The 22403-nt window shown below is 39.0% G+C and overlaps 1 protein-coding gene across 27 annotated transcripts in view; it reads left to right on the forward strand.

Moving 5' to 3' along the window:
- The window catches only part of TCF4 (transcription factor 4), a 342581-nt gene that overhangs the window by 203817 nt on the left and 116361 nt on the right, over positions 1-22403 (forward strand). For 23 of the 27 annotated variants that reach the window (XR_013394718.1, XM_077936467.1, XM_077936470.1 and 20 more), the window contains 2 exons: positions 6244-6373; positions 6542-6591. The exons of the other annotated variants lie outside the window; for them this stretch is intronic. Coding sequence is in view for 22 of the 23 variants with exons in the window: in XM_077936467.1 (XP_077792593.1) it covers positions 6244-6373; positions 6542-6591 (180 nt within the window). In the remaining variant the exon portion in view is untranslated. The remainder of the gene's footprint in view (positions 1-6243; positions 6374-6541; positions 6592-22403) is intronic. 27 annotated transcript variants of the gene reach the window in all.

The raw sequence follows: 22403 nt of genomic DNA on the forward strand, positions 1-22403 counted from the left end.
CAGGCCTTTATGGCAGTGACTCTGCATGGGGGAAATCTAGAAGGCATCCACCTTTCAGTGCCATGCAAGCCCTCCCTCCTCCTTCTTTAAGCCCCAAGGCCATTCTCCTTTCTTCGCTGCATAAGAAGAGAGGAACATATGGCCTAGAGTCACTATAGATCACATAGGTTTGTGATGGCAGTGTAGAACTGCAGCTGTTTGAGTGCAAGAATGCCCAAACATGTATTCAACTTACAAACATTTGGCAAGTGTTCAGAAAAAGAGCGTAATCTGGTTTCATCTAAGACTCAGCCCCCCCACTGCTCTGTTCTACATCCCCATGAAATAGTGTTTGATATCTGATCACAATTTAATAGAAGTGACAGAGAAAAAGTGGGGGTAGGGGGGGTGAGAAAGAGAGAGGGAGGGAGTTTTGGGAAGTCCAGCCAAAGGGACTTTCCACAGAAACGTTTTCCCTATCCTGCTTTTTTAAAAAATAAAAATAAAATACTCATTTCTTTTAACAGATTGTACCATTCAAGGTCATTTACCTTTCTCGTTAATTAATTATTCATTCAGAAAGCCACCACTCATCCCATTTTAATCTTAGTCATATCTGTAATTAAGCTTAAACATAATAGTTTTGGAGGTGGAAAATATATTTTCCACTCATGTTTAAAAACCTGTATGTGTGTTTGTACGTGCCTGTGTATGTAAAATTAAAGTGCAGCAGTTATCTAGCTGAAAACAATCATTTTCATTGGTTGAGAAAAGTTTCATAATATATGAGAGTAAATCCCCTCCCCCTTTTAAAGTGCATTGATAATTAATCTTTTTTTTAAAAGCAAGCAAATAAATGTAATCTCCACCTTAATTCATGGTTTCATTTTCTCAGCTAGAATTCGGTTACTAGTGCATTTTTTTAATGAAAAGGTATCATGTGCACTTATATTGACAAAAGCAACCAAATCTGAAGGAGAGGGGAGATTCATACATGAAAGACACAATTTGCATTCAGTTCATCCCCAGCTTTACAATGAGGATTTTGGAATGAATCTGGCATTGGGGGTCTCTTGTTGAGATCGAGTTTCCTGCTGTGGAATGTGCTTTGACCCGAATGTGGAACTCTTACTTGGGAAAGTGAGTGTGTCATTTGTGTTTGTTGTAAACTGTGGAGGATTATAGAGACCGTCACTAACTAACACAAGTATCATAATGATTGGGTATGTAGCACCTGCAGTAAACAGATGATGCTATAGTATTGACCAGTTGCCTTAGGTAGTATTCTTCACGTTACGGTCTCCTTGCCTTTTATGAAGAGGACCTGGAAGCTTAGCCATGTTCTCGTAGGGGTCCTTCTGCACTGCCTAGTAGTCTTGAGGCAGAGATCTGCCCTCTTGTATGCACTGGTGTGCATCAATAAAGAAAGAGAATGAGGATAATTTGAGATTATTTCTGTCTGCATGGATTACAAATGGTGGTAACTGCTTTAAGATGACCAAAGCAATCACTTGGAACCAAAGAGCCCATGAAATGAATTCTGCTCACAAGACACCTATCGCTGGCAGAATACAGGGAAGGTGATTCTTGCTAATTCTCCCTCCCTCTTGTCCCTCCTGAAAATAGGCTCTGGGAGATTGAGGGACCCTCTGCAACAGCATGAGAGGTGCTGTTCCATGAGTTTGCTTTCCCCTTTTAAAAATGGAATGAGCCCCTTCCAATAGTAGAAAGGCAGCTCAAGATCTAGTTTCTCTTTACATTTCTAAAGAGATTTCCAATTTCACCTTTTGAATTTAAAAGTCCTCAAAAAGCCATTTTGATTAATTTAAAACGTTTGAAAGAGAAATTTAATCGGAGGCCCTTCTTTATGTGTGTGCCTCATCCAATAGAGGTCCAGAGGATGGCAGTGCAAGAATGGGTCTTTCTGCGGTGCCTCCCCATTTGTGGAATGCTTTCCTTAGGGATGTTCACCTGGTGCCTTCATTACATAGCTTTAGGCAACAGGTGAAAACATTTCTATGTGATCAGGCCATTAACATTTGATGGCCTTTTAAATATGTTTGTGGGAGGCGGTTATTGGTTTGTTTTTGTTTTATTGTGTATTTTGTTTTCTTATGTTGTGAACCACCCTGTGATCTTCAGATGATGGGAGGTATACAAATTTAATAAATAATTTATTTTTAAAAAAGAAAGGTGTGCTGGTTGCAATTAAAAGCCCAAGTGAACGAGCCAAACTACATTCACCTGGCACTTAAAAGATAACAAAGGCATCTCCAGGTAAATGTATCTGGGGAATTAGCCACCAACCTTATTTCAGAAGGTGAGGGCACATGGAAAAGTAGCTCTGAAGGTTATCTGAGTTGCTGGGCACAGTTTATTTGGGTGACGTCAATCCTTCAGGCTGCTTAGCATGTTTTAGATAGAACCAACCATTTAAATTTAGTCATAGTATGTGTAAGACTGGTTTTTGGTTTGGATCGTGGCAGTAATTTTTAATAAAGATTTCTGCCCCCACCCCTCTTCAACCTGGACCCTTGGAACTGCACAACTTGTTTTGCATGTTCAAGGGAGTTTTTAGATTTTCTTAAATATTTACTGCATATGCAAATGTGTACAGGGTTTCAAAAGAAATTTGTGATATGGCATTCAGGCGGAGGGGGGGATAAAATTTCTGATAGCTTGGATACATCTAAGCCTATTTCTGTTAGGTTTTGTAATGTTTTCTTTATTTTGACTGCATATTGGTGGTACACAGTGATATCCTTGAAATGATAGCAGGTGCAACCCTCTTAGCCTTATCAGAGTACAAGAGAGAAAATGGGCATCTCAAAAGGTTCACTTCCGAATAAATCTACAGTAGTAGTAGATTTATTAGCTATAAAATGTTTTATTTACTTTTTTAGGTTCAGAAAGTCCAAATGTTACGTGGTGGCCTCATGATTTCCCAGTCTTCCCTTTCCTCAACTACAAGATGTTAGCACTGGCTGAACAATAGTAAATGCCTGTTGTTCTATTTACAAGTATCTCAGAATGAGTAGATATATATTTATCTTGGTTCTCCCCAGTGGAGTACTTAGAGAAGCCCCCATAAGAGCACGTAAAAGGATGTTTTGTTGCCTCAGAAGAATGACTTAGCTGTTCCAATGAAAAACAAAGGCTTAAATAAAGGCAAAATTAGAGGCGCTTATGTGACAAGCTGGAGGGGAGAGCCAGCAGTGTTTTGTGGTAGGCATTTACTTGGTGCAATTGCTGGCATGCCTGATTAATGTATATTCACATATTGTAAAATGCACGTTTGTTGCTTTTTGTACATTTCAAAGTGTTTTTAGACTATTGCGTCATCTTGTTTGAAGCTACAGTTCTAACAGTCCTGCAATCCTAGTCTCACCCTACATCACTGGGGCTTACTTTGAAGTAAAAGGAACGCAGGAGGCGCTGTGGTCTAAACCACTGAGGCTCTTGGGCTTGCTGATCAAAAGGTTGGCGGTTCGAATCCCCGCAACAGGGCGAGCTCCCGTTACCCTGTCCCAGCTTTAACCTAGCAGTTCAAAAGCACGCAAGTGCAAGTAGATAAATAGGTACCGCTGCGGTGGGAAAGTAAACGGTGTTTCCATGAGCTCTGGTTTCCGTTGTGGTATTTCGTTGCGCCAGAAGCGGTTTAGTCCTGCTGGCCACATGACCCGGAAAGCTGTCTGTGGACAAATGCCGGCTCCCTCAGCCTGAAGCGAGATGAGTGCCGTACCCCATAGTTGCCTTAGACTGGACTTAACCTTCCAGGGGTCCTTTACCTTTTGCCTACTTTGAAGTGCACTTCGGTGGCTGTGTTTTTTCTGGCAGTACCGCAGGCCCATAGTTTGTTTTGGGCTTCCCTATTGCCACCTTCACGATTCCAGCATGCCTTGTAATTTTGAAAACTGAAATGCTTTGCCCTTAGAATCATAGAATCGTAGAGTTGGAAGAGGGTACGAGGGTCATGTAGCCCAACCCCCTGCAATGCAGGAATCTTGCCCAACAAGGGACTTGAACCCACAACCCTGAGATTAAGAGCTTCATGCTCTACTGACTGAGCTATCTCAGCATTGAAGTTGTGGATTGTGCTAAAGGTAAAGAATAACAACAGTTCCAACTAAATCGAGTCAAATAGTGGATTTGTACCATTTTGGTTTCCAATTATTTCTGACTTGTTCCTAGTTACATTAAAACTTAGTGCTGAGGTACAGAGACAAGAAACAAACAAACAGCCAGATAGGAAACATCATACTGTGAATATATTGAGAGATAATTGGTTATTTTTTTATATATTCTATCAGTTTAATTGTTGCTTATAATTGTTGTTAAGATATGTAGCTCATTCCAGTAGGTGTCCCATACTTAAATGTAGTATGTCTGATTTTGTATCTGAATTCCATACCTTTTATAAAATATGTGTTAGTAAGAGGTTGGTAATACTTAGTTGCTGATTCTGGCTTGATCTCTTGACTTAGGAAATCTGCTTCTTCTCCCAGGATACTTCTGAAAGATTTAAAACTTTGGTGGGGAAAAGTTTGCAATATTTATTTTTAACTGTGTGCAACATATTCTGAACACTCCACCCCCCCTTTTTTTTTGGGTCAAAAGCAAAAAAAGTGGCCTACAGGGAAATAAGCTTATCAGCTGTTAATTATCTACCAAACAATTTGTGATTTTAATGCTCTGCAATTTTCAGAGTCATGTGTAGGTGGGTTTTTTTTAATCTCGCTTTTGCAATAAGTTAGAAACTGAAGACTACCACATAAAATTATGAAAGTAGCTGATGATGCACTACCAATTTACCAGTTGCACATCTAGGAAAAGAAACGAATATGCATCCCCAAGAAGAAAAAAAGTTATATTTGGATTTTAATTTTATTTTACAAAGTATTTCCCAGCTCACGGGTCATATTTGACCAACTGCTTTCAGACGAAGACATGGCACTTTGTTGAGCTATTTAAGAATCAAAAAGACTGTCTTAATTTAAAACAAGGAGCCTTTGTTTTAGTTGGTGACTGCCTTGTGAAATTTTTCAGTTCTCAGCGGGTTAACCAGGGAACAGGGGCAGAGTCATAATTGGCCTATTTAGGGTGTTTTGCATGTGAATGGTGTGTTAGTGAAGCATTACTAAGTCTGTTGTGAGTGACATGGTGATTAGAATTTAGATTAGGGAAAACACATTCTGTACTTTATCAAGTACAGTAATTAGTTCAGTCAGTAAAAGTTGATTACAAGTAACGATAAAGTTAGATTTTTGGTACTTAATTTTAAAATTTCTTTATTAAATGGAAAATTTCTTCATCATATAAAATAAATGGTAGTATCTGCACCTGTTTTATTGCATACCAGAAAAAAATTAAAAGAACAATGTGTTCAATGCAGAGTATAATCAGGGGATTTATATATTATGGGTAAGTTTCAATGTAGTTATAGCAAATAGAATTTTTAGAAAATGTCAGTCTTTGCTTTTTCCTTGTTATTGCACTGAGACATCATTTCTTCTGGTTTAGACATAGCTATTGTCCATTCATAAGTACATTTCATATTTGTGGGTGTTCACTGTCTTACTTAATAAAATAGATGCTGTTGAAGTACTTTGCTGCAACGTCTTCTATCCACTCGCTTTAAGAGTCAGTCTCTCCCCCCCTTAGCAATTTAGCAAAACACTAGTTCATTTTTGCATTGTATACTATTATTTTCACATCACAGATGTTATACCTGATTAACACATTTTATATTGTATTTTTAAGTATTTGCTGTGTTTCCTATTTAGTTATATTTAACACATGCATTTTTTCCATTATTGCGCAAAATACTCTTGTATGACGAAATGATTTTGTAGCAACAGGGTGATTTTTAAAATACTGATGAACACAATATATTTTGTTCGCCCTGTAAGTTTGAAACAAAACAGGTGGGGAGGGGGATCTTTACTTGATGTAGCTCCAAAAGAGTTCATATGTTCAAACTGTTATTTCTTTTCAGCAATAACAGTGGAAGGCTATTGTAAAATTTCAAAGCATTCGCTTGGCCATCAGAATACGTATTCCGCTGAAAAGAAATCACTTGCCTCAGAACTATTTTTTGTCATATTTGAAAATAAAGTAATTTTTTGTGTTAGTATTCCAATTTGCCAGTCACAGAGCCTTTTTTAAAATAATAAAAAAGCGTGTGTGTATTATTTGAATCAGCATAGAAAGGCGAGCAAGGGAGAAGTTAGATATAACAATACTTATTTTTCAAAAATCTTTTAGCAAAGTCTCCTCGGAGGTGACATGGAAATGGGCAACCCAGGCGCTCTCTCACCCACCAAACCTGGCTCTCAGTACTATCAGTATTCTAGCAATAATCCACGAAGAAGGCCTCTGCACAGTACCTCTGTGGGTGAGTTACTTTGTGCCACTTTTCTCCACATTTCTAAAAGGAAACTTACACTGAACTTCTGTCTTGCAAGTAATTAATAATAAATGCTAGCTCAGTGCTGAATCTTAGACTGGAGGGTGTGAGCCTGCAAACGTACATCTTACAGCCACACTTGTCTTCTTCTTTCAGAAGTACAAACAAAGAAAGTTCGAAAGGTTCCTCCAGGTTTACCATCTTCAGTAAGTACTCCTTGTCTGTCTTACAGTTTGCGGTTCCACTGGTTCCTTTGATTAACATGTTTTCAAATGAAACAGATTCCTATCCTAAACGTTTTGTTTGTTTGTTTTGGTTTTCTCCATCATCACGCCGGCAGACAAAACAGAGAAGTCTATAATATTCTGACCTGTGGGAATAAAAAGTTTTGGTGGGTGTTGTTGCATTATTATTTTTTAGTGTATATAAATAGAACTCTGAAAAAGTGCCTCTAGTTTGGGTAGCTTTACCAGTATGCGGTTCCAGATAGAATACGCATTAGCTTCACGTGCGGGTTAACTTCTTTGTCAGTATTATGATGATTTATGGATTTGCATGTTAAAAGAGATTTGTGGAGAGGGATTTATGAAACATTTACATGGGTCTCAGCCCAGAATAGAAGGAGGACGTCTTCATTTTCCACTGAAGTTTTTGAATTAGGACTTTGAGCATACCTGCACAAATAGCTTTCTCAGTGTGTGTGATTTCCAGGTGTCAAACCAGTTGACTCCAGGTGTTACCAAAGGAATTATGGGCTATGGTAATAAATGAAGTCACATTTAATACCCTGATTGTCGTCCTGTCCCCCCCTTCTTTTTAGGAAATAGAGTGTGTGTGTGTGTGTGTGTGTGTGTGTGTGTGTGTGTGTGTGTATTCCTAATCAACTACCTGCACATATTTAGACTGTGTTTGCAATAAAGGCTAGATATGCTTTTTCATATTATAATGCCCTTGCGTTCATGCAGCAAATAATTGGCTCATGTATGAGTTGGATTTTGTTTTGCGTTCTTATTTTAAAAATAAAAAATGCTGATGTGTAAAAAAACAGTATGATCTGTTTTAAAGCAGCTACCATATTGATTAATTTGTAGATAAGTAACAACAATGCACCGTAGTGCAGCAGAGCGACAAATACTTTTAGATCTAAGAATTAAAAATATTTGACTTTGCTACTGGTAGTAGTTGTATTGTAGAGATGTGTATTGTGGGAGTGGGGGGGTTACAAGGGAGTGCAATCGAAAATTCACCAACACCAGAGCAATCCTACAGGTTTTTCTGAGATTACTTTGGCATATCACTTATTAATGTAATCATAAATTAGATGGACTTTCAAATCAATAGCAAAACCTTCATATTATAAAACTAGTACTTTTAATTTCCGTTTTTGCTATTGTCATATCAGTTAGTGACTGAAGCTAGGAAAGGAATTAAATGAACATGTTTAATTAATATAGCAATAGTGATATGGGTATGTGAACCTTTGGGCAGACTGCTGACAGTACTTGAGAAGTAAAAAATAAAAGTTTACAACAAAATAAAACTTTGCTATTTTCCACTAACAGAGAAAAAAATGAGGACAAATTTAAAATTAGATTGCATAAATGTTTCTTGCTTTGTTTCTTTAAAGAAATCATGGATTTTTTTACAATCATAAGGATTTTGGGTGGTTCACTTTTATTTAATGGCGTCTTTACTTGAAACTTTAGCTTCTAATAGCTTTTATGAGAACTCAGATGATAAATACATATTGGTGCTTCTCACATTTTGAAACAGGCCAGTACGTAATGTGGCTGAGTATACCTTTTAAGCATTCTGGAGTAGCACTTAAACACCCTTTTTTATTTTTTTTTGGTAATTTGTTATGTCTAGAATGCTTAAATTTTAATAAAATCTAGTGCCGTATTTTCTTCATTTAAAAATACGTACATAAAGATTCCTTTTTTTCAGATAAATTCTGATAGAAAAATCATGTGTATGTCTAATGCTCATTTCCTCCCATATCTGTACACTTCACTGTGTAGAACCTGTTTGACTGGGACATATTTCCGTTTACAAAGCTAAACGCATGCAGGGCAGTGAAATGGCTACAACTGTAAAGAAAGAGGACTGCTGTGATGATGTAAAAACATCAGATTGGTTGCCATTTCCATTTAAGGGTTAGAACTCTGTTGTTATTATTTCCCTTGCAGACATTTCAGGCATTTGGCTGTTTCTTTGAACCAAAAAGAACAAAATAAGTTTAGAAAAGAATTAGCCAATTAGGATTCCTTAATTCCTAGCAAAATTTGTTCTTTTGAGTTACAAAGTTTGGATTCCTTAGTTCATTTTGCTTCTTGCACGCACTGAAACTTATTGTTTGAAAGATAAAAACAAGAGGGGAAAAACAATTTTGCCACAAATGATTTCCTTGAAATTCAAATGACCTGATGCTATTATTGGGAGATATATCAGGTTATCCAGAACTGTGTGTGTGTGTCTAATAATTGTTCCTTAACATGTTTGAACAAACAACTAATCACCTTCATGATCAAAATATGTTGTGATTTTTTTTTTATCAGTAGTTAAAATGCAAAGATTTTCAAAATAGTACTATTCTCTATTAAAGGGCAAAATATTTTTTTAAATAATTCATCTTATCACATTATAGTAGATGATGCTATTATGCTGGATAAACAGTACTCATTTATAAATTGACTAAACAGATTATATTGTACTTAGCTGATAGAATGAAAATATTATTCTCTTTCTATTAAAATATGGGTATTAAACTGTCACTGAATATTCATACAATTGTCTATAAAGGGCTTCAGGAGTTGTGTTAATGCACAGATGTCTATGACAAATTTCCATGGCTATATAGAGAAAGAGAAGCGACAGAGAGAGTAAGACAAACAAACAAACATTTTCTGGAAAGGTACTAAGCTCTTTGTCTTTTTTTGGGGGGGGGGGGAGAACCTTTCAGAAGTAAGACCACTGGCTTGACTCAGTGTCAAGCAGCTAGCTCCTTCCTGCATAAGCATTTCAGTACTTTGTCACTATGGGCAAAGATAAAGATAACCCCTGGATCATCAGTAGTCTGGGTTATTCTTTGTGGATATGCTGGGTTGCGGGAAGAATCGCCTGATCTCAGGGTTGGCTCCAGTGTTGCTATTCTTCATCCAAGCTTTTAAAACGTGTGCGTCCGGCGTGCATGTAAGTGGCTATGAAATAATTGCAGATAGGAGTCTTGAGACACACACCCGGAAGCTTTTATGAATGGACATGCCTGGCGACTGGGGCTTTCGGAAATATGTTCCTGAACTTGTTCCCCCCCACTGCTTTCCTACACACCTGCCATGCACAACATGTAGCGTCCGAACCAAGCCTCAGTTTCGCTGTCCCCTCCTCCTCCTGTGGATGGAGGAGGAATTGTTTCATTGTTTAGATGGAACAATGGCGACTAGCAATAACATTAATAACTGAAAACATGCTTGCCATTGGTTTTGGGTTATTACATTTCTATACATGTAAATTAGTCCCCAGCTCCCTTCACACAGCTTTTTCATGGCATTGGTCCCAAGGGGCTTGAGCTGTGTATGGATTTGCGACCATATAAGCACAGGTAATTATGTGGTTCTTTCCCATATGATCTGCACCTCCCAGCCAATTACCTGCAGCTATAGGGAATTACATAATGGGAAAGATGTTGCCTTGCCTCCCTACTTACGGCTACATGAGAAGGAGACCTCTTTCAATTAACTCCCAAGAAGCGCATTAAGGGCATTCTATGGATGTGAATTATGCAGTCATTCTGAAACAACCTCAGGCGGAAACTTTGCATAGAGCATTCAGGTTTTTGCTCCTTTCTTTTTGGGGGGCTGTCTCATCAACTAGACCTGCAGTCCTCACAGCAGCCTGATGATGCTAGTCCCATTCATTTCAGCGGCGCATCACTTTGAGGATTAGATTTTACAAGGCAGGGGTGTGGGACTTAGCTATGCCATGTGCCTCCTGCACTGCTCAGGTAACGTATAAACCAGGCCATTAAGTGACAAAACAGTTGCAGAGTTAACAAAGGTACATAGCCCAAACTGCTCTTTACTTGGAGAGTAGTTTTGTTATTCAGCATGAAGGGAAAATCCCTTAATACATGTGTGGATTGCCTGGGCATGTACTTTCAGCCCTGCTGAATCTTAGCTGATGTTTGCTTTTACGTCTACCAAGTGTGTGTGTGAACCTAAGAATTAATTAATTTTACTCTTCATTCATAGACCATACATTTCAGAAAGGTAACATCCACTTAGTGCAACAGGCATCATATTCTTTCTGTGCCGTTTACCCATATACACGGGGACTCCGAAATTTTGTGCCCTCGCAGATGAGTTTATTAGATGTAATAAAAGGCTTCTTTTGAACTAAGAAAAAACAAAAAAGAAAGAGATGAAAACTTTGGCAGTACTCACCAGGCAGGGTGTCTCAATTCTTGGCAGCTTTTTCAACTGTTTATCTATCCTAAACAGGGACTAAATTTAGAATGAAAGGTGTGTTTTTAGCTTCTTCAAAGCACTGAGTTTATTTGAATTTTTAGAGGGAGGGGTGGAAATCAGAGAGCTGATCTGGAACAGTTAACCATGTACAGAAGTTTCCCACACACATTCCACACCCAAATGTCTTTTTTCATTTTCTGCCCCAGAAAATTTAATAAAGATCTTTGTGATCTGGCTGTATTGTATTTATATGAAAAGACTGTCCAGGTGCAGAGATAAGATCGCGGTATTTAAATAGCACGGAAGACCATAACTATGTTTTAATTAATAAACCCCTTAATGTTAAAAGACTTAGAGCATGAAGTCATGGAATTTCAATAACGGGATAATACAAACAAACAAACAAAGCAAGATCCTAACATGGAACATAATGTGTGAAATGCTCAGAACTGAAACTGTACAGTAAAATGCAACTGAACGTAATGAAATTTAGTCTTCAGGTGCAACAGTTGGAAATAATCATCTGGGAAAAAAATGGATTACAGTATTGTTTCTCCTTTTCCTCTCTGCTCTCCATAAAATAGTATAATATTGATATCCCCATCTATTTTTTAGTCATCTAAAATACAGAGAACTGTTTTATCACAAAAATAGCCAGCCAGCACTGTTCCAACTGGAATATGACTTTGCACAATAAATTTCAACTTTCTTTTGTCAGAGCTAATTTTAAACTTCCTTTTGCTCACTAACCTATTTAAAAGCAAGATTCCAGTCCTTATAATCGCTGAGAAAGTTTGGAAAAAAGTAACATCTGCTCAGTTTTCAATAGCCATTGCCACAGTTACTGGCATTTCCCATGGCTTTCTGTAAATAGCTTTAAGAAATCAACGTTGGAATACACCTGTGTTTTTTAAGCAAGTGATCGGTAAAGTTGAAGATTAAGAAAACCTCCCTAAGATGGGAGAGCAGAAAAGAATATCCCTTAAGAATATCCCTCTGTTTATCTGTTGGTTTGAAATTCACGTTTGTTCCTGAATGGTAGAAAGGGGTGGTCTGAATGTATAGGAGGCCACAACTTTGCTGAAACTAAGCATGCCTTGTTCTGGTCAGTGCCTGGGTAGGTGTACCACCTTGGATTCCATAATAGAAAAAAGTAAATTTAAGAAAATTAAACCAATACAATAATAATTTATGCTCTGCATACCCATACAAACTGGGTTGGATGAAGATTTTGTTCCCATAAGTGGGAGAATTTCTGGAGTCAAGTTATGCTTAGAGGACACTAGTAGATAGTGGGGTTGACTTTTTGATGATTCCCATCAGCCTCCATTTTCACCTCCCACACTGTTGTGGAAGTTTGGGGAGTTGACACAAGCAGTTTTTCCATCCATGGAAGGAAAAGTCTGGGCCCTTTCTATATGTGCCCCTCTGTTTCCCTGGCAATAGTAGCTGGCATCAGAGTTTACTGCCATCATCAGTGTCCCTGAGCGCTCCTATTCTTTTCCTGGTGGGGTGAATAAGAACTGTTACTTAGATGCGAGAAAATAACAAAAGGGACTTAACCAAGAGAAGATGAACCTCTCTGCTGTTTCCTTGGTGTTTGCTTCAAGACACCAGTTGTTGGGGAACTCTAGCGGGGAGAACACTGCTGTGCTCTTGTTCTGCTTCCATAGGCCTCTGGTTGTCCACTGTGACAAGAAGACTAGATGAGCCTTTGGACTGATCCCGCAGGGTTTTGTCTACGTTTACCAATTTCTAGGGGAAGGAGCATGCTGTCCCACCCTGGAAATCAACTGGAGCCCTCTTTCTATTTATAATAGAGGAGCATTAACTTATATGAGAGAAAGTGAGCAGGTTATAATTAGGACACACTGCGTTTTGGAAACACCCTTCCCAACACAAGTGATCCTTGTGTCTTGAGGAGAGACTGGTTCTGCCACCTCTTTCAGCTGTCTTTATTATTTTCTCATTGATATCAGTGGGCACTGGGAACTATTGAGAATCTAGGTCATCCCTTCCTGCAGACCCCTGCCCTGGGTTCCCTTTGATGGCTTTGCCACATATTGCAACAAGCACACAAATTCTGTCATCTGGCACATTGATATCTGTATCTCTATAAATATGCAAAATTCTCTACATGTGCAGTAAGAAAGCACATGTATGCACACATCTGAGTGGTTGCCATTCTTTCCATTGCCAGCCATTTCTGGAATTATATCATGTACTTTTGGCCCAGAATATATATGCTTTCTGAATCTGCATGAGATCGCATAATAGTCTGCATAAAAATGGACTGATCAGTGGGATAGATTAAATCTTGTTTTACCATCTGAGATGGCTTAATTGACTAAGAGCACTGATTTGCACTAGTTCCAAATTCAAACTTCTGTAAATGAGTTTATACACCAAAGTTGATTTACCCAAGACCCAAGTGGGATTGGTTCTATTTATATTTGGTATTGCACTTGTGTTTTATTGCTTATAATACAGTGCATGTTTTCTTACCATAGTCTGTAGCTGGGTTTGGTGTGTGTGTGTTTGTGTGTTTCCAAGGAAGGTCCTTTCATAAGGGACCCACATATATTTGTGGTTGCCATGTAACTGTTCCTACACCAACTTGTGGGAGAGGTAGGAATTTAGTCTTGGGCACCAAAATGAGCTTCAAGGCACTAAGAGTGCCTCGGAAGAGCAGTGAGATCATAGAATTGTAGATCTAATTCACACATTCAAAATCAGCTCTACTCCATGGGCCCATGATTGCACTGAGAGTGTAATTTGCAAACTGGCTTGTCCAAGATATAACATGATGATGGGAATCGCCACTGAAGTACTCAAGGATAGAGTGTTGGACTCTATTCAGATGTCACACTGAACCATGGTTTGTTTTATATCTGAACACCTGAACCTATTTTAAAAAATGCTGAAGCGAAAGCAGAAAACTCAACTACTAAAATCAGTGAAAGTACCACTGATAGGATAAGAGAGGGAAGAAGTCCAGGTGCTTAAAGAAAAGGAAAAAGAAACCAATCATGTCGGATGCATTTCATTATTCTACCTCAAGAGGCTGCTGCAACTGTGGAGGAGGTGAAGTTGCTGTACCTCAAGTCTCTGCTAAATCATGGAGATGAGAAGAAACTTTTAAAGTTAAATGCTGATGAGATGGAAAATGAAAGCAAACAAGCAGCTCTGAACCATGGTTTGTGGTGTGCTTTTTGAACTGAGCACTTGATGCCTTTAGAAGTTCAAGACATTTCTCTCACTCTGTGAGCATCATCTGTTCTATCGATTGATTCTTCGTAGAATCCTTAAAATCTCAATACAGTACCTTACATTCCTTTCTTTTTCTTTTAAAAAAGAACTTTCAGTTTTCATGCTTGTAGAGATAAACTTCAAAATGTGTCTAATAATAAAAAACCAACTTGCTGTTTTTCAAATGTCATGGCTTCTAATTGCATTTTATTATTCTGGTCCAAGGCAGCTGTTGCTGTTTTGCTTTTGCTTTTGGATATTTACCTTGGAAGTATTGACCTTTGTAGCTCTCCCTTTTGAAAATTGTGATCATTTTTGAAATATTAGTCCCTACCTGACAGGTCTTTGAGTCTTCTTCCTCTTCTCCTAGAAGTCAATGACTGATCTGGAAGGTTAAAGGGCCTCTGTTTTCTGAAAGCTTGCTTTGCCTTTGGACCACATAGAGGCAGGTCTTGTCGTCTGGGCAGTCCAGAACCTCCATACACACTGCCCAGGCTTGCATCCAGAGGAGGTCACTTTGGTGCTGCTGACACAGTGGTTTGTCCTCACCCCTGGAGGCATACTCCATTGTCTCTCGAGACAGACAGATGTCAACAACAAAATGATGAGTCTCTTCGAACTATAGGAAACATACTGCTTAAATAATACAAATAAAACTGTTTTCAGAATGTTAGAAAACTCATCTTATAATTTTGCTTATAATTTTGTAGGTGAAATTCATCCATGTTCCAGCTGCCCCTCTCTAGATAGAAGACCATCTGCTTTGTTATGAACTAACTACAGTTTTCAGTACCTCTTCAAAGCCTGCTCCATGCCTGTAGTTCAGTGGCCGAGTATCTTGCTTTGCATGTAGAATGCCCTAGTTTCATCGCCTAGGAAAGACTCCCTACCTGAAACCTTTGAGAGCCACTGTTGGTGTAGGCAGTAATGAACTAGATGGGCTGGCTCAGTATAAGGCAACATCCTATTGCAGTAATCCAGTCTTGAGGTTAGCAAAATGTGGCCAAGCTACCTCTGTCCAGGATGTGTTTGTGTACCAGCCTAAGCTATTTGAAAATGCTCAGTGCCACTAAGGCCACTCTGGTACCTAAGCTGAAGCTATGAACACTCCCAAACCCTGAATCTGATCATTTATGAGAGGTCAACCCATCTAGAAGAGCAGGAAAGCCCACACACTTGACATCAATAGCATCTCTGTCTTGTAAGGATTCATTTTCAGTTTGCTGCAATTCAACTTCCTCACCTGATTGATTGAAATGTATTGATACTTCCTTCAAGGCAATCTCACTCAGCTGTTTCAGTTGTATGTTAAAGCATGGAGGACACAATAGAGCCCCCTTGAAACCCTGCAGCATAATTGCCATGGGGTCAAACAGAAGACCACCTTCTGGAATCATCTCTCCAGGGTAGGAATGGAGCCACTGACCCGCTGTGCATACAGATCCCAACACCCAGAGCCTATCCAGAAGGATATCACGGTCAATGCTATCAAGAACACCAATAAGAGATCCCAGAGAATCAACAGTGTTGTCCTCCACTATACCAAAACCAGGTCTGAAACTAGATTGAAACAGATCCAGGTAGTCCTCTGTTCACACAGATATATCCTGTGAATTTCCCCAACTCTGTCCTTAATGAACCCAGCAGTTAAGAATATTTGCCACTTACCCAATGACCCCTGCTAAATCCACCTCACAAAGGGGGGGGATCACAATACCCTCTTTTTTGGCAGGCGCGCTATCGTCAGTTGCCACGAACGATGGGGTTTCCCTGGAGTTAGAGATGTGCTTTGTGCACCAATTTGCCACTGACCTAGTGAGGCCCCGAGGTAACTTGAATTGGAAATGGCAGCTTGTTCTACCAGTGAATGCCAGTCCTGCTGAGATCCCATTATAGATTTGGTGGAATTTCAGCAAAGGTAGTGGTGACAGATGAGGACATAGCCGACCTACTGTTTCGTTAGAGAGGAATATTAAAAGCAAAGATGGAAGAGGTGTAAGTTCAGTCAAAAGATGGAGTAGATTAACCCAGTGGAAACAAACTCAGCTTTAGAGGAAAGAAAGCAGAAAAGAGAGAGTTGTTCGAGAAAACTGAAACTGAGGAAGGGGAAGAAAACAACTAGTTCCGTGGCTTTGCTCTCTTTTGGAGATGGTAAAACCTTTTAAGAGTATCCAGTTAGTGTTCTTTGCTAACTCTACAGCAGTGCAAGTCACATGGCACGGCAGTGTGTTGTTGAGCAGTTTGTAGTTTCCCTGTGTTCAGATCAATTAATAACGTGTCAATTAATTTTGTGGCCATGCACCCATTTTTAGATAGGAACCTTCAGACCTGAACTCCACAGCAGCTCCTTTAAATGAAAACTTGTGTCCCAAGGAGTCTTATAAAAAATTAGAGGCCGCAATCCGAAGAAGTAATTTATGTGCGAATGAAAGAATCATGCTTTCTTAGATACTTTCTCTCTAACTTCTCCCACCCTGCCGAAGAAGCAAGCTCTGTTCCTTGGTGGCTTCTTGTCTGCTGAGTTACGAAAACATCCTGACAAAGGCAGACCCAGCTGCTGCATGCACAGTACTTTTCCTTTCATGCCTGTGACTTCTCGTGAGTCAGGGTCACAGGCTACAGGACTTGTCGACTACTATTTGCCCATTGCCGCCTTTTTACTACATTGGCTGTTCTGTGCAGTCCTGTTTCTTTCTATTGGGGAAGGGCTGTGGCTCAGTGGGAGAACACATGCTTTGTATGCAGACAGTTCCACATTTAATCTCTGGCATCCCCAGGTAGGGCAGAGAAACAGTCCTGCTTGAAAACACTGGAGAGCTGCTGTTAGTCAGTGCAGGCAGTACTGAGCTGGGTAAACCGATGGTCTGACTCCGTACTAGGCAGCTTCCTATGTAGGCTGTAAAACAGACACCGCTTATTCTCATGCACTTGCTGAGATCGGACATCCAATTTGCCATTGTGTCATATACCTGTGTGATTATATCATGGGGGCAGACATGCTCCTAGAAAAGAGGTTGCAGAATTGCAGTCACTGAGTGTTGGCATGGGTCATAGATACAGTCTCCCAATTTCTCCCTCTCTGTGCCTGTCTCCTTCACACAGTCTTGGCTTTAAGAGATGCCCTGTTGCTGGAAACCAAAATAAGTGACAAATAACCCCTATGGATTAAGGAAAAAGTGGAAAGGAGGCTGTCGCTGTGAATTTGTATGGTTTAAAAAGTTAGGAACCTTCCGCTTTAAAATGAAGCAATTTGTAGAGGAGACTGTAGATACTACATTGTGTGTTTTGTTGCGTGATGAGCTTGTACTTGTGTGGCTCAAAATAAATAACTAGACCTGGAAGTAGCAGTTGTGACCATTGCATCCTGTTTCTTAGCAGCTACTAGCATAGGTGCATCGCTGTTAGGGCTCTGAGTTTTGCTTAAACATAGACTCCCTCTTCAGAGGAATATAGGTAATGCAGGGAACAGCATTTCTTAGAGGCAGAGGTTTTTGACCGTCAAATATATAGTTCTGTTGCATTCCTTATACTGAAATGGTATATTTCCCAGTACTTTTATGTTTTAGGAAACTATTATATTAAAGGAAGCCCGCAGTAAGTTTAAAATATTTCTAATACTTATTTATTTTTGCATCTTACTTAATAGTGGGCTTCTCGGAATATGAGCAGCAATGGTGATTTTTAATTCTCCTTGCAGTCTCATGAGAGCACAGGATTCAAGAATTGTTATACTTGTGAGAGTCTATTTCAAGGAAGCCTGAAGTGAAGTCAAACTGCACTTTGTGCCGAACAGCATCTCAGTTTAGCTTTTTAAAATTATATTCCAGTTGTTACTGTGGGGCCCGATCCTGCATAATGTATGTTAAACATCTGTTAAGGAATTTCTCGAAGCTCATGCACGACTTTCTGTACGGCTAGACTTTAGCCCATAAATGAACCAGATCCTGTGCAAAGATCTAATACTGTTGCTTCTTTTTCTTCTTCTTAATTATGTGTTGCGGTTGAGACAGAACATACAGTCTTCTCAACCGATTAAAAGAAATGGGAAGTTTTTACGAATGTACGAATGGGGAAAATGGAAATTGTACTGTACAATAATGCACCTTCTTAACTGTACAGGCAAGTATGAAGTTGTAAGCGAGATGTACACAGCAGGGGCATTTTCTGCTCTCTTGGGAGACATCCATAGAATCCCCATTGTGGTTGCATGAGTGTAAGGGAACTTGGCATTTAATCCTCTCTTTGAACTTATCCCCTCAGGGAATGATTTCTAATACAAGAGATTTAGAGATATAAAAATAACTACTTTCTGTAAGCACTAACACCAGATTCTTTTTACTGTGTTTTAAACATTCCTGCTAGACTTTAGCATCTTCATATTGTTGATTGGTGTGAGGCATCATAACTCAAGTGAAGACGCTATTAAGAAATACTGTTTTTATACCTCCTTGTCTTCAGTTCTATCTTCTGGATTTTTTTTTATATCTATAAAGCTTTTTAGGTTACCGTTTATTTGTAACTATTCCGGTTTGCTTTGGAATTTCATTATTATTATTATTATTCTTTTAAAGTTGTAGTTGTAGATAAACCTTTGCTTAGGAATGCCAGATCAAGCCGCTGAAAACTAAAGGGCAGCGTGGTGTTCTTGTAGCAATGCATGGTTTTGATTTGTAATAATAATCTGAAATAAGACGTTAATGACTGATTATTTGATTTCATTTATTTTATTTCTATGCCACTTTTCATTCAAAAGAACCCCAAAGCGGCTTACAATTGATCAATAATAGCAATGTGATGTTACATAATAGAAAACCACAAATGCAGCATAAATCATATAAAATAATCGGTGAAACAATTACAACCTATAAAACACCGGGATAAAATTCAGGGATAGAAAGAGCCTTTCCAAATAATGAAGTGTAAATCAAGGATCAGAAGCTAAAAGGGTTTTTGTCACCTTTATTTACTTTCTGATCTGCTTGTGTCTTTGTAGAAAATGCTTCTCTTCATTTACTTACACAGCAATGTAATGATTTCTACTTCGGAGTGTTTTGACCCAAAATTTTAAACTTTCTAAATTGAAGTCTTGTGTCACTCCATCAAATGAATGCTGCATTTTGGGTGCACAACACCACTGACCCCATTCCATGATGCCAGGCACGTTCTCTGAGTGCATCCATTCATTCATCAGAGCCTCATTTGGGGGTCTGATCTGGTGCATCTCATGTGCTCAAGTCACACAGCAGCAAGCACACACACTCACTGACTCTCCACCAGTCCAGGGGATAAAACAAAAGAATCATCTGCATGAACAACGACACTCGGAAACCTTTTGCAAAAAGACGTATTTCTTCCTTGCAAGACAAACTCTTTCTCACACCTTTAAAAATGTGTTATAGTAGGACCACTGGAGGACCCCCTCAGAATGTGCCATAATAACTGGGCATAATAATTCTCCCATTGGAATGCATCAATGCTGTTCTTTAATTGGCTGCTTGATGTCCCTCTTCCCTGAGTGCCATAGGACACACTTTGCTTGCCTCGTGCCTCCATAGCAAACCATCTTTTGCACCCATTTATTTGCTTTATCACCAACTAGAATCAAAGATCTATCTGGGCAATTGAACACGATAATTTACTGTATATCATAATTTCTTTTTTTGAAAAAAATGTTTATTTATTTTGAAGTTCTGAATCCCTGGTAGATAATAGGAATATTTATACTGATGTTTTAGGTGCATTCAAAGAGCTTCTTGTTCTCTTCCGCATCATTCCTATGCTGTTATTTCTTTTTAATGGTTTCCGAAAATTCTTAAGCAGGACAGCTTGCCGGTGATATAGGGATGATGTTTTAAAGGGGGTGAAATACCTTGCCGGTTACATCAGATTTGCACACTACGTATTATTTCAGTGTTTCTCTGGGGGCGGGGAAATCCATTTCCCCAACGAACGCCTACAACTTAAGTGACAATGTAATGTTAAAGAGTACATGGTGAATATCCGGTTTTGGCTGACTCGCTTCCACTCGTTTCCCACCAGTGATTTTTAAGTCCCCTTAGATTTTTGTACGTACTCCGTTTCACAGAGATCGGATCTTTTTCAAGGAAAGTTCAGCAGCCACAGAGTAGATTCTACACAGGCAGCCGTCATTTGTTGCCAATGCCACCTTGTGGATTACAAAGGATATTGATTTGTTAAACAAAGTTACATGTAAATGTGGCTCTTTCCTTGCAACCCGCACTCTGGCAAGGGCGTGTTGGAGTTCTCAACTGGATCCTTTTGTTTTCTGCATGACACTTCAATTCTCCACTCACAGTTCATTTATGATTCTGATGAGAATGGCCCCCCCTTTTTTTCAAGAAACACACATTTCACTTTTTGACCTAGAAGCATCTGTTAGATTAAAAAAAAATTTAAAAAATACTACTTTGGCATTCTGGAAGTGTTAATGTCTTTCATATCTGTTTAATGCTATTTAGGGATATTTACGATCACCTCTTGGTTACTTGGGGTAAAGTGTGTTGCGTCCCCCCCCCCCCCAACAGACAGGAAAGCATTCATATGAGGAAACAGATTGCTTTAAACATGTGCTTCCTGTTACAGTAAAGAGAACAAATTAGATTTAGCACTGCCTAATGAATGCACAAATGTGTACGTTTAAGCTTTTAAAAGCCTTACATTCATTTCAGGTCTTAACAGAAACTGAGTGTTGCCTCTCAGGTTACGGCACAGTAAAGCTCGAAGGAAGGGCACACTACCTGTCCTTTGTCAGAGCAGTTCATTCAAAATTTTATTTCTCTGATGATGAAAGTTCAGTCCATAGGATTTCATAGGAATGGCGACATAAAAGAAAAGTTTATTTTTAAGGAGATCTGTGCGTTAATGTGGCTGGCCCATTATTGGTATTAAAGGGAATGAAAAGATGCATGCCTTTTAAAACTTGAGTTTGTCCACACACCTCCTTTATCTTTTCTCTTTCAGCACATTGCTTTACTCCCCCAATTTAACAAACTCACTTTCTCATTTCTATCCGCCCCCCATTTCAGAGTTCTGAGCTCATCACCTTTAGAGCTCTGTTCAGAGGAGGGTCCAACCAACATCCTTCTTGTATTATTATTACGTACTATTGTTATAAAAAGGGGTATCAAAATAGCCTTGTTTATATTATCACAGCAGGGTAGAAGGATTTTCCCCAGCAAACCACCCCTTGTTGGAACTGGCATGCACAAAGTGGGCATTCTGGCACCAGCATAGTTTTTGTTTTGTTTTTTTAAAGGAGGAACGAAATCACACAGGAAATGCAATTGTCGCCACTAGCTTACCGTCCCATTTTTTGTGGCTATAATGGACCTAATATTTCTCTCTCTCTGCTTTGCAGAAAAGAATACAAGTGAGGTTCAGCACCTTATGAAGCAACTGGGAGGAGCTGATTGCACTTTATGTCTAAAGCGATCAGAACCTCTGCTTCTTTTTTATTTGGGTGGGCAAACACCCACCCACCCATTTTACACAGATACATATACTGTAAAATGAAAAAGCAGCCGAAAATCTTAACAAGCAGAAAGGGTCGTTTGTTTGTTTTTACTAGTATATCCTTAATATGTTGGAGACCTTTAAAATGTAACATGAGCTACAAAGTTTAAAATTGTTGCATAGACCATTTAATGACCCTCCTGCACTCACCTTTGGAGAGAATATTGCCTTTTTCTCAATCTACACTGAAAGAGAAGGCTTGCTGCAATAAGAACCTGCATATGAATTGTTTCAGATGCTTTCTTTTCATTGCTTTATTGTCTTTCTTTCAATATGCATCTGGGATGGATATTAAAAGGCAATGCTCCCCCTCCCCCCACCATTCCCAGCCTTGTTTTCTAAATCTGCTTCTTGCAAAGTACATTTAAATGAGCAAATCTGGTGTGGCCACTCACCATCAAAATATTAGCAAGCTTGGAGTGAAAATATTGTTTTCATTCAAATGGCTAGAAAGAATTTAATTCAGCAGTAAGTTGTCTGTGCAAAGAATAAACTAGTAGCACCCCCTCCCCCTCCCCCCCAAAAACAAAGTCAGAAGAACAATGTATATTCCAAAATCTTTGCAAGTTATGTGAACTGGTTTTTGAATACAGTTTGTTTGATAATTAGTGTGCATCTCATAAGACTTTGATAGAATCATGTTTAACCTTTCTTTTACCACATTCTCACTTCAAATTAGCACTCCATTTATCCTTTCCCAATAATAAAGCAAATATTTTTAACCTTCTCCATGCAACAGGTTTCTAAAAGGCTAAAAGTATGCTGCAGGT

Source organism: Podarcis muralis, chromosome 11, assembly GCF_964188315.1.
Source record: "Podarcis muralis chromosome 11, rPodMur119.hap1.1, whole genome shotgun sequence".
Classification (NCBI taxonomy): domain Eukaryota; kingdom Metazoa; phylum Chordata; class Lepidosauria; order Squamata; family Lacertidae; genus Podarcis; species Podarcis muralis.